Source organism: Trachinotus anak, unplaced genomic scaffold, assembly GCF_046630095.1.
Source record: "Trachinotus anak isolate AG129_WGS33_773 ecotype Australia unplaced genomic scaffold, CSIRO_AGI_Tana_v1 ptg000031l, whole genome shotgun sequence".
NCBI lineage: Eukaryota > Metazoa > Chordata > Actinopteri > Carangiformes > Carangidae > Trachinotus > Trachinotus anak.
Window position 1 is genome coordinate 4,024,254 of NW_027273882.1, and position 13,363 is coordinate 4,037,616.

Consider the following 13,363-nt stretch of genomic DNA (forward strand, 5'->3'; position numbering starts at 1 on the left):
GGTACAGTACATAGACAGAAATGTGAAAGGCAGTGAATGAACTTAAACTAATCTCTAAAGTTTTTTTTCCCATAATTTTAAAGATAATATATCATCAAAATTTATTGGGAAATAAATAAATAAAACAAGTCACATCTGGAGTTCAACAGCAGCCGTCCAAGTTCAGTCTTCTCTCTGACGGCTCATCAATGCATCACTTTGACTCTTGTTCATGCAACAGTCACAATGATGTAACTGCAGCCAAAGAGATTGGACATGTTGACTGGAGCTTTATCATCAGCTGAGTTTAATCATCAACCACAATGTATAGTGTATCATAAACTAGAGAAAGAATAAATAAACGCTAAGTAAACACATTGTGAACCCCGCTGTCTAATCCTGACATTATTTTCCTTGTTGGGAGGTGTGAAAAGTTGATTTTTTTTCATTTAATTACCAAAGTAACAAATCTTTTAGCTGCATTGTGAAACAGGTAATGTGGAGGACACATCTGCACACAGATGGAGTCTGTGTTCATTGTCTGACATTGGATTAACTTGTTGAAGATCGATGGGTTTGCTCTGCTTTGCCCCAGATGTAAGAAGCTTAAAAGCAATTGGTCTTAACAAGAGAGGAAACTAATACCAACTCCTTAATATGTCAAAGTCCAAAGAAACATTCAGCATGAGAGCGTAAGTTTATGACTCTTCTGATTGAGACAGCAAGTACTCCCAGTGCTTCCTCGCAGAATTGTTGATCAGATAATATTATATCCGGTAATAAAACAGTCCCAGCTGGTAAGAAGAGCTTTTGGCAGTATTGTTTTCACAATAAACTTTGGTTCCTGTTTGTAAAACCAGGCTCACTGGGGGCTTCAGGAAGTCCCGAACACTTCAGTTTTGCAACAGTTTTAGAAGGTTGGAGGAGATGGTACTCAGCTGTGAGGGAATAAGAGTTAGACCGAATGACATTTGGTTGCACTCACATGCCGATTCTTCACTTTAAAGGATTCACAACTAAAGGGTTTATGTCCTGTAGGTGAGAGTAGAGGCTGACTCATCGGTACTTCCTTCAAAACAGCATCTGGAGCCTTGTAAGTGCAGATAGTGGTTGTCATCTCTGCTGCTCTGCTCTAAATCACAGCTGTTAATCACTCAGCTGTGCAAGACTGTCAGCGTCACTGAAGAGCAGAGGCAGGGCCAGGCATCTGATAGGCCACCGTTGGTCCCATCACTACCGGAGTTAGTTGGTAATACAGGAGTTGGTGTATTTGTATCATGGATAGAAGCAAAATTGTGGATTTCTTGTTGAAAAGGCAAAGAAACAACTACAAGAGAGCCCACAATAAGATGCAAAACAACTATAAAGAGGTGTGAAACAATTACAAAGAAAAAAATTATAATCAAAAAAATGTATCAGCAACTATTTAGACAATTAAGTAATTGATTTAGTAATACCGTAAGCATAAATACCAAACATTTACTAGCTGCAGCTTCTCAATTTTCTGTCATTTACATGATAGTACTTTCAGTATCTTTGGATTTTGGACTGTTGATTGGACAAAAACCCAACCTCTGGAGACGTCATGTTGGGCTATAGTAAATTATAACATTTTGCACTATGTTCTTACATTCATAGACAAAAACGATTAATTGATTGATCCAGAAAAAAGTTGATTAATTGATAATTGCAATTGCTCTATGTGATTAAATGTTAATTTACATTTAAACACTTAAACACTTTTTCTTCCATTAAATGAAGTGATGTGAAGCTATGTTACACTTCTTTAGACATGTATGTAATTGACATTTTGTTCATTTAAAACACAGGTTTTAACATCTCCATAAACCTTTGCTTCGCCCAGTATTATGGAAAACTCCACGTCCAGTTGTATTAAGTCATTTGTTATCATTATTCTTCTAAATTCTGCAAGCACCACATTTTTGATGGAAGACAGCGGCATCACATCAGTTCGATATCACTGTCCTCACTTCATTGACAGGTTTCAGACTCAAAGATCAATCAAAATAAAAACAAACTCTCTTTAAAACTGTTATCATTCACTGCACTGGTAAATCAATCTGTGTCATTTTACTGTTACAGTGGAAGCACTTTTAAGTAAACTCACACTTACTGCAGTGGCACGTGAAATGGACCCCGGCAGATATGTTTCATAAACCATGTGAAAAAGTTTCCCAGATCTCTCATTGGGAGTGTATTAGACACCACTTCCTTCCTCTGATGTGTTTGTTGGATATGTTGTGTTGGAGGAAGAAGGTTTTTTCAAAGATCAGTCCAAAGTAAATTGAGTCTCAGTCAGTAGCAAAGAAACTGCTGCTCTGGTGCTACACTGGCCTGATGGAAATGGCACTGAGACTTCAACATTTGTGTTTTTATGTTTGGAACATGTGCTGTTTTAAATAAGTGCGGACATGGATCTGGTTCTGCCAGTTTCAAACTTGGCTTATTTATGTGTTTTTACTCCAACAAAGCTCAAGTATAGCAGCAACACATAAAAAGAAAAGCCATCATAAAGTTTTGAAGACTTTAGATCATCATTGGACACATAAACTCTGCAGTGAAATAAAATTTAGGTCAATTTTGTTTTCATTACCAAAATCCAGAATCTTTTTTTTTTTTTTCCCAAAGACCTTTACAATCGGCAAAACATACGACATACCCTCTTTCCTGAGAAAAAACCTTTGGCTGAGAAACCTCAGGAAGAGCAACAGAGCAAAGACTCTTCTCCTACAACCAAACCTTTCCATAAATGTTGTATATTTCTGCATAGTCTGACCAAAACGTTGCATTTAAAGGCTGATATCTGAATAAAAAAAGCAAAAATCAGAAGATCTAAGACAAACATTCCTACAGTTACAGAACAAAGAGACGCTGCTGCAGCGTGACACGTCACACACGTGTCCATATGCACGCGTGCATAGGATGGAAATGAGGTATGTGCTGGGGAACGTGCACATGGAGCTGCAGCAGTACCCAGGTCCAGTGTTGTTGTATATGAGCGTCAGCTGCTCTGCTGCTGCGCCTTCACAGGGTTTAGTTTGATGGACACAGACCTTTAAACCGTTTACTCTGGATCTCAGTGTAGATTTACAGCACTGCTTTCAGGCCAAGGTTACGTCTGCTCAGACCAAATTCATGACACTTCTCACAAATAAGTGTTGAATCACTCAAAGACTGGGATTTGGGGGTAAGACCCAGGGACAATAACAGAAGAGTTATTCAATTTCAGAGGAATATGGAGGATTAGGAGGCTGTTGTTGAGGCTGTTTGCAAAATGTAAAATGAGTCTAAAAGAAGAACCGTGTCTGCAGAAAATCAGTCAGTCCTGGATTTTGTAAAAGTCGACTTTTTCTATCCTCTGTAAACGATTCTCCTGGAGGGTTGATGTCTGTGTCTCCTCACTGATTACAGGGTCAGACAAGTTCTGTTCTTTTGTTCCTATTCATGAGAAATAGAAGTCAATGTTCACCTATTCAAAGCAATTCCTCTGTAACCGAGAGCTCAGGAGACGGAAGTTGTTCCAGCTCAAGCAAACACTGGAGCGACTGCCCGATTAGTGCAGTTCATTAGAGCTGGCATGAAACAGAGTGAGTCGTACTCCGGTGCAGGACCGAGCGACTCACTTATGGTGAAAACTTACAGGATTTTATGATAGTAGATATGTGATTTTACAAGTGAGCCCTTTAAATATTATGCCTCATAGTTTATTGAAAAGCATGGATTGTAGAAGCATTTGGACAAATATCTGGATTGATGGATTTACAATTAGATTATCTAGAGCATGTATCCATTGGTACACATCTAAAATTATTTGGGTTTTTGGTTTTTATTAGGACTTTGAATGAAACTGTGCTTTGCCCAGCCTCTTATATAAATAAAGTAAATATTTTATAGGCAAAATAATGACATTCAGGAACTTCATTTTTGCACAACACATAAAAAGACACTTCCCCGCCAGTGTTATTAGTTAGCTAGTGAATGGCTTTCAGATTTGGTCGTTTCTGTGGTACAGTGTGTTCTCCCCTGTCAAATCTGGGTCTGAGAAATGCCCTGAAAGCTCTTCAAAAGATGTTATGAACCTGTAAAAGTTGAACTTAAATAAAAGGTGAATGATTCATCTGAATATATATATATTTGAATTCCAGATTTTTAGTTTCAAATCAAATCCAGCCATGATGTTGGTCACTGCTGTTGTCTGCAGGTCGTCCCCTGGAGCAAAGGCATGTTTTCCCCCAATTTTCCAGACGTTTTGGTAACAACTCGTCCTGGACAGAGACTGAATGATGTAAGGCTAACTGGTGAATGAAATAAAATGGAGAGAGAGAGAGAGAGAGAGAGAGAGAGAGAGAGAGAGAGAGAGAGAGAGAGAGAGAGAGAGAGAGAGAGAGAGAGAGAGAGAGAGAGAGAATAGAGAGATGGATATGACCCCTGAGACTTTTTTGACGACATCTGGCTCTCATGGCTTTCCTCATAAAACCTTAATATTAATCCCTGCAGCATTTTAGGGCACTGTTCAAATAATACCAGTCAAGGGCGAAGAAAACAGCAGAGTTTGTAAAAATCAGAGGTACTTCCACCAGTAAATTTTACCATGGATATGAGCTGTGGGAAATAAGATTTCATTAATTTCCTGCTGTAATTGACATTTATTTTAAAACATGGCCGCTGATCCCTAAACAATAATAAAGGAAGAGTATCTTCAAAAGCCACAGAGCCTGCGTTGAACATTTCTTCATCACAATGACATGACTTAAAAGAAATAATTATTCCATATGACAAATTACTTATAACAGGTTTTAAGTTTTTGCAAGCTCATATTCACACTGTGCAGACATCAACTGAAATACTTGCTCCATGTCTAATGTACCAGGGTTTGTACAGTGATTCCACTTGGCTTATATCCATCAGCGCAGCTTTAGTGGCTGACTGCGTTTGGGGTCATTGTCATGCTGCAGAATGAATTTGGCACCGATCCCTGATGGTACTGCATGATGGATGAGAATCCAAACATCTAAAGAGCCTAAAACCTTTGAATAGGACTGTACTGTTAGTGTGTAACTTTGGCAGTTCATGAAAAATATGAGTGAGCTGGGCCTGAGCTGAACAGTAGGATGGAGCAGTACATATATTCTGTTCCTATCCAGAAAATAAACAGCAGCACAGAAACAGATGCATTCATTCATTCCTCTGCAACAAAAGACAACACTGAGCCAGTTTCAGCTGTGTCTGGCTGAGCTCAGCCAAACCAAGTTACTCTAGGACAACTGTAGTAGCAATGAGAAAAGTATGTTCGATTTGTAGGTGATACATGTGAAATCACGGTCATCAGTGTGTCGATGTGTGTGTGTTGAGAGTTTTATACCCTGTCCGAAGCGTCCAGTCTTATGGACCTCTGTGGCTCCTCGGTATCCCAGCATCCTGCACACCACGTCTCCATCCTTTTTATCCCAGACGTCATCACACACCGTCCCCCAGCGACGCTCGTGGAAAACCTCCACACGGCCTTCGTGAGGACCCGACCCGTTCACCAACCGCACCAGGGTCTCCTCCACTGCAACACAAACACACATTAACATAAAAATGGGTGTATTCAAATACAAAAAATGAACTGGCGTTATCATTCATACACATTTGTTTCTACCATTTAATGTGTTTGCAGACAGAACCTCAATGCATTAGCAAACAGTGCAGCATGTAGGAAATCTGAGACTTTATTATCTATGCCAACAAAACTACACTGAAAGAACACATGACTCTCTTTCATCTGGCATTTGCTGGCATGGTTTTGAACTCACACTGAGCAGATTACTTTCATTGTGAGTGTTTATGAGTTTAATGAAGCTCTGTAAATCAAACCAATATGAAAACAAACGGGATGTTTTTGACATGCAGCTTAAGATTTTTTTTCCATAAACCATGGAAATAATCTTTCATTCAAAAAGAAAAATAAATAAAATTACTGAGTGAGGGGATTTTCATTCTTCCTTCTATGTGAATTCCCTCATGAAAAGTTGGGAAGTTTGACATTTTTTTTTTTCAGCTGTTGCTGACCGACATCTGAACATCATGACCTGTAGTCCTGCATTAATCTCCTGAACCTGACAGCGCACCGGTTAAAGGAATTTGAAATTCATAACTTCCTCCTTTGGAGCTTCACAGAATGCATCTGTAAGTGTTTATCCAGTTACCTTACTGGAAGCTAAAAGCAAGCAGCTGCATTTAAATATCAAGAAGATGAGTAAAAGGATTTAAGGAGACAAAAAGGATGAGGAGATGAGATGGGAACAGACATCAAAATGATAAAAAAAAAGATCAGATGACAAGTAAAGTGAAAACACAAAAAGATACAACAGTATACACCCCGGTTCCACGGCCCGAGTCTGGCCCATATACTTCCACATCTGGGTAGATTCTGACTGTTATCCTCTGGTTTTGGCTAACAGCTGGAAGATTTTCTGCATGTACACCAGAATTGGTCCAGATGTGGAAGTAGCATCTGACCATCATGCTGTAAATGGGCCAGACTTGGGCCGTGGAACTGGAGCGTATACTGGGCCAGAAGAAACACAAGCATGTGGCCCACGCATAGGCCAGACGTATCTCGCTATCTGGGTAAAGTGTGATAATAAAAATTTATTATGATTATTATGTGTAAGAAAATGCGATTTTAAGAGATAAAAAAAAGAAATAATGAAACAGGCACATGAAGAAAATAGAGGTGAAGTAGAGAAATGGTAACATGACCTAAGATTAAAAAAATATGAATTAAAATGGAAGGAAACAACGAGAGACTACAGCCATTCTAGTGGCTCAGTGACTGAGCTAAATGCTAATATTCTGATGCTAAAATGTACACAGTGACAATGCTAACACGTGATGTTCAGTGGGTATAATGTTCACTATGTTCACTAGCTTGGTTTAGTGTGTTAGCATGATGGTACTACAACACAAGAGTTCAGCTGTAGTTGATGAGATTTCAATTCACAATGAGCGTTATCATCATGCCAATATTAATTAATCACTGATTTTAACACAATTTATATCGGGCTAATATGTGTTAACAATAAACTGCTATGTGAAAAGATGAGTAAACTCTCTCTGTTTGTTTTGGCCTTGCTCAGGGGCGTTAGAGTCACACACTTGTATACAAAAACTGACCTACAATCAGAATTAAGTGTGCGTGTGTGTGTGTATGAGTTTCTTTTTTTTATGAGCAGAAGCTTCACAGTGCATCTCGTGCTCCTGAAACTATGCTGCAGCTGTACTTGTATAATTGACTTGATTTACCACCTTTCAGAGGGCAGAGAGGAAATGAAAAAGAGAGGTAAACACACACACGTGGACACACACACACACAGCGACACTAATCTGGATGGCTCCTCGGTGTTAAGACACGCGCACTGACTAAGACTGTTGACAAAGTGCTGGAGACTAAAGCCAGACACATTATCTAGACAGGATATTAGTCTCATCAGACCATCATAAACTTTAACTGTGTACCATTTAAACTCTCATTACACAGTGTAGTTATTTGCACTCACTGGCCCATCATAATTTAATATCTACATAACATTATACCATCATATCTGCTGCACATATTTGTATCATATTCTTGCAGAAAGTCAGTAAATTAAAACCAGAAATTAGATGTTCTTTCAATCTCCTGCTGCTCTTTTTTCAGCCAGTGCTGTAAAAGAAACAAGACTGAAAGCCAGAAGAGCAAAGAGTTATTGAATAGGGATGAGTAATTGAATACTCAATTACCTGAAACAGATGTTTAAACTGTTTGTTCATCAAAAACTCAACAGGTTTTACAATCACTATGAAGCTGGGTAAAAACTGGAAGCCTTTCCACACACGTGATGTCTGCTAGAGATTGATTTTCTAAATCTGCCTAGTCCTATTTTAGGACATGGAAAACACCAAGATTGTGCTGCACCTATGTTCAGACCCTTAAGCTTAAGACACACTAATACACTCATTCAATCTTTATGTATGTGTTTATTGGCTCACTGACCAGGATTGTTGGAGTTTCTGTATCTACATAAAAAAGCAAAATTTCCAGGGGGGGAAAGGGGGAGCCTGTTTCCCTTCACTTCCTGTTGATTTACTAACTCTAAAATCTCTTAACATTAGCTGCATCTCGGTTCAGGCGCCGCATCCCTCGGAGGCTCCATTTGAACGGACCCATTTCAAAGGCTCCTTTAAATGTGGCTGAGAAATGCGGCCTTATTTTCCTTAGCAATGAGTCTCCAACAGGTGGATCCTTTGTGACCCAACCTATCCCAAGATTCATTGCGCACAAGTAATGAAAACAACAGTAGACTTTTGAATATAACCTTAAAACCTCAAGTTTTTGAAAAAAAGTTACGTGTTGTCAAGGTTGCTAGGCAAAAGGAGCAGGTTACAGTAAGGACGGGCACAGATGGTGATGGAAACTGGAAATCTTTCCTGTCTACAACGCCATAGACTTCGTCGTCCTAAGGATGTGGCTCCTGAATTGAGACACTGCTATTGTCATCTTACTGTCCAGCTGCCATAATGTTAAACAACCATCCAAATTAGCAGCAGTAGAACTTCTGAAGCTGCTGAAGTGATGTCCTCTGCATGTTTTTTTAGGACAAAAATATAATTAATCCTAATTATCATTAATTATTGATAGTAATTCTAAATGCTGGAATTGAACATAAATCAATGAAATATAATGGAGAGTTGAGTCAAATAAAAGGATCAGGTCTCTATCAATGAAACTAAATTTACAAAAATATTTTTGTTTTATTTTATCCCCCCTCTGATTACGTCTGTGACAAATGCCAGGCTGACTGACCATTATCAGTCTTGTATATTTGTTCTAATCTTATTGTGCACATGTTTAAATACCACTGAGACATTACTCACTACTTTCTCACATGTCTTTCTCTCTCTATTCATCTTTTTCTCTCTCAGCCCTTCATTCCTTCCCTCCCTGTAAAGTGCCTGAAGCTTTCCTCTGTGCAAATGAGAGACTCTGGGGAGCAGAGGAGGCGGGTGGAGAGGGACGCTTCTGGATGGAGGCAGAACATGTAGACTTCAGACATAATCAGAACCATACAAGCAAACTAAACAGACATTCATATCTCTGCTACGAAGCTGGACGGCGACATATCTGAATTACTTTCCTCCTGGTGGGAGTAAACTTGATCTATTTTGCCAGAAAACTATAGAAATCAGGCAGATGCGTGACGGGAATGTTAAAGTTAATCAGTTTGTATGGACACGTGTAGCTGACATGTTAGGTGACACTGCAGCTTCTCAACAGCAGCAAGTCGAGAAACACTCTTCGGTATTATGAGTCTGTTGTTAGGTGGAAACCTTGCATCTATAATCTTAGTGAGTTTCATGCTTTGAAATGAGCTGAAGAATTACACACTCTTCTAATTATGGCGGAAACTTTTTCCAACTTCCCAGGCTCATAAAATTCACTCGATAATACCAGAGGAGCCAAAATTTGGCAATTTGGACACAGAAGCCTTTCATCTGAGAAGTGAGAACTGAAACACCAACAAAACAAAACCAATTTAAAAAAACAGCAACTATTTTAACATTGGCAATCACGACTACGTATGACAGGTCGGGAAAGCTTTGGACTTCTCCATATGCTGCAAAAATACTGAAGAGTTATATGCAGCATTTAAAGAGTTTGACATGTGATTACTCTTTGGTAGCCTTCCCAAAACCAAAAACACAACAACAGAGGCATAAGGAATGGATCAGACAGTGTTGTGACTAGAAATAGCTCTGACTATTGAGCTTACTAGCTATCTGTGAATGTAGTTTGATTTCCAAGGCCAAGGAGAACATGAGTTACTAGTTATGTCAGTAAAACCCTTGTTCAGAAGTCAACAAACAATCCTAGATGCTACTATATCAGACTTTAGGGCAATGTTAGCAACTTTGCCCTGTTTGTGGTTTTGGGAAAGTTTACACTCCAGCACCACGTTTGCCAAGGACACCTGGTTAACCCTTATCCTCTTGTAAAAGTTAAAATACTGATGATAAAAGCTTGACTCTAAACTCTGTTACTTAACAGGCGTAGCAGCAGCAGCACTTAATGGCAGTACATTGTTTGGTGAAACCATTTTCCAGTGTCATTCACTCTCACTTCCAAACTGGCCTTGTTTAAATATCATAAAATGTCAGCAAGTCACAACCACAAATTTCACTTTTGGATCGCAATAGAAGAAAATAAATGTAGCCGTTGTTCCTTTGGTGGAAAATTAGCCTCAAATAGCTGCATACAACCAATTACTAAGACCTTACTTTTATGTAGTTAATGTTTTTTTCAGAGTCAGAGAGCATGTGCACAATGATGTCAATGGGGAGAAAAGTTAAGAATCAAAACAAATACTTCTCAAAGTCTGAAGAAATGTCTGTGATCCTGGTCTCTTAACTTACCATGTCTTTCCACAGTCTGACAGCTCCCATGTTCACCTTGGACAGTGAGCAAAGCAGTTCACCATAAACTAAAAACACTCCCTAATTTGGACTAAACTTGACATTTCATAACAAGCCTCATACCTTTTCTGTGACAATAGTGGAATTAATGTGAGCGGCACAAGATATAACGACCGTTTTTGTCCAGAGAAAACTAGACGAGCGAGCTCCAAGTTGTTGGTGGTCGTCCAAGTGGTTCGAGCCTCGGAGGCCCAGCGAGCTGCAGCACCAGACTGTCAGTACCTGAGGAAGGCCAGAATATGGAGTGATTGTGTATTACTAATATTTATCTGGCAGGCGGGGAGGGTCTGGAATGGACAGGACCGAATGGCTTCAGGACAACACTAAATTAGCTCCATCTGTTTGTCAAACATTCTCCTTGATACTCTGATGTTTTTGCCTTTCACGCTCTTTGTTTAATGTGTTTTCTTGTGTTGACTCCTGCCTCCTCCCTCTTCTTTCTGTTTTGAGAAATTAGTTTGCTTCTAATTTGATTTTCTTGGCCAGTGTACAAGCACTCCCAAAATCGTAGTCTTTGATGTTTGCTTATGCGCTTTCACACTCTCATATCTGTTTAGTTAATGTTGGGCTTTAGCAGCCAGTTAGCTTAGCTTAGCATAAAGACTGGAAGCAGGGGGAAACAGCTAGCCTCGCTTTGTCCAAGAGTAAAATCTGCCAACCAGCTCCTCTAAAGCTCACTAATTAACACCATGTAAAACCCCATGAAGGAGTCAAACTGCGTCTGAATCTGGTGATGAAGCTGTAAATAAAAGACTGATTCACCTCTTTGGCTCCAACATGTGTGTTTCTGCACGTGTGTTTGCTTAACTGTGTGTGCATCAAATCAGAAATGAGGACAATTAAATTAAAATACGCTGCTGGGGAACTGGATCGTTTTCCCAACAGATAATTGGATTCAGCAAATGAAATGTGAACATAAATAAAAACTGGGCAAATTAAGGGTATGTCAACAAAACTGACAACTGAGAAGTATTTAATAACCACATATGGATTGATCTTTGATTCTGTTTCTCAGTATTGATGTTGGAGACACCAAGTAAGGCTTAAACCTTGGCCCCAGGGGGATGTGCACATAATAATAGTAACATGGTATTATCATGAGTCCCATGAGTCCCATGGTGAAATAAATTTCTCATTAGAGTCTAAAGCTGAAATCATTTCTATCTGGATCTCTGTAGCTGCAGAGGTGCACTGTAAAAACAGCCTGTCAAACATTAAACCCACTACACTTCCTCTTGGACCCTCAAGCTGAACTATCAAACTGTCAGCTGAGCATGTGTGTGTGTGTGTGTGTGTGTGAGAGTGTGTGTGTGTGTGTGTGTGTGCTTCACTCTTTTTTACTATATGTTGACTGCCAAGAGAAAATTACACAAAACTTTGCAATGGTTGAAAAATTAAAAGCAAATTAGGTGTTTCGTTACAAGTTTCATATCCATGAGAAAACAACATTCAGGAATTTTAAAAAGCAAATTGTTGGACTTTAGCCTTAGACACACTCTAACCTAAAAATGAAAACTAAGTGATATAGTGCTGTTTATGAATCTACCTCTGCTGACCTCAGGGAACCATGGATTGATTCTGTTTATCTGTTTTAATGTTAGCAGAGATTGTTAGCATGTCCAGCTAACTGGGCGTTCCAAAGGTCAAAGGACACACCATTAACTTGGTTGCATTAGTTTTAGATTATATAAAAAATCTGTCCACAACCAGAACTTCACTGTCTAGTTCCTCACTTTGTGGATACTGGTCCTGGAAGCTATCAGAGTTTAGCAGCTTTTTTCTATTGTGATGCCCAAGATAGTGTTTCTAATAAACCTTGTCTCTTGAAGCAAGAATGAAAACATACTTATAATATAATATTAACAAGTATGCACGCTAAGCAGCCAAACAACACAATGTTAGAAAAAAATAATAGTCAGGTACATTTTAACTCGGACATATTAGGCTAACTAGCTCCACATAGATAATCAACTGATGAGGATCCTGGTTTTAAGCCTGGGGCACACATGTTTTTGCACGTTATCATATGTAAAGCCATCAAGTTTATATTTAACATCCCTTTTAGAGGATTCTTGTTTTAAAACGAGTCCAGTGGAAACATAAAAAAGGCAGCTAGAGAGAGTCAGAACCAACTTTACAGCTGAAAATATCTGCTCGTCACGGTTGTCATTGCTGTTGCCAGACTGAGTAGTTTTCCGTCCAGTTGGACTTTTTCTTCCTCTTAGTGTACAAAATTGATATGGGCAGGTTTCCACCTTTGAAAAGGCTTTATTCTACAAGTTTAAACTGTAAGGGAGGTGGAGAGGTAGAGACAAAAGACAAAGACAGTGTGTGGTGTGAAAGAGACATGTGCATATTAAGGTGTTCTAAAAGCAACAGGAAGTTATTGCTTATCAACACAGTGACACCAGAGTCCCTTTGCTTCAAAATGTATTATCATTATCATTGTAAACTGCATCTGTGCAGTGTATTTACTTTACATAAATCCAGAGACAACAGCTTTTTCATGGACAGCAGTGACACTGCACATCAGAGTTTTCAGAAATATGGATTTTGCACAGGGCACTAGAGACAGCGATCTACAAGCTACACGACACTACAGTACTCGTTTTTGTCAATTTCTGGGTAATTTCATTAGAAAACATTCTTTCCTTTTTGTTTTGGTATGATTTCTATTTCATCCTTTTGCTTCCTGTTACTTCAAATTTGTTTATGGTGACTTTCTGAATTAAAGCAACATCAATCCAGATACAACAAAAGAAAAGTGTTTTACAAAGATGAAAGTTTCTGTCTCTGTCCAGCTCTCTCAGATGTCTACAGTCTGGGCTCCATTTGTTCTTTTTTGCTCGAACACTCGTTCTTGTGCTGT

General features: G+C 39.0%; 1 protein-coding gene across 1 annotated transcript in view; it reads right to left on the reverse strand.

Annotated features, from left to right (window-relative positions):
- scara5 (scavenger receptor class A, member 5 (putative)) overlaps nt 1-13,363 on the reverse strand; it is an 81,447-nt gene that overhangs the window by 4,704 nt on the left and 63,380 nt on the right. The window contains exon 11 of the mRNA XM_071467554.1: nt 5,363-5,551. Coding sequence (XP_071323655.1) covers nt 5,363-5,551 — 189 coding nt within the window. The remainder of the gene's footprint in view (nt 1-5,362; nt 5,552-13,363) is intronic.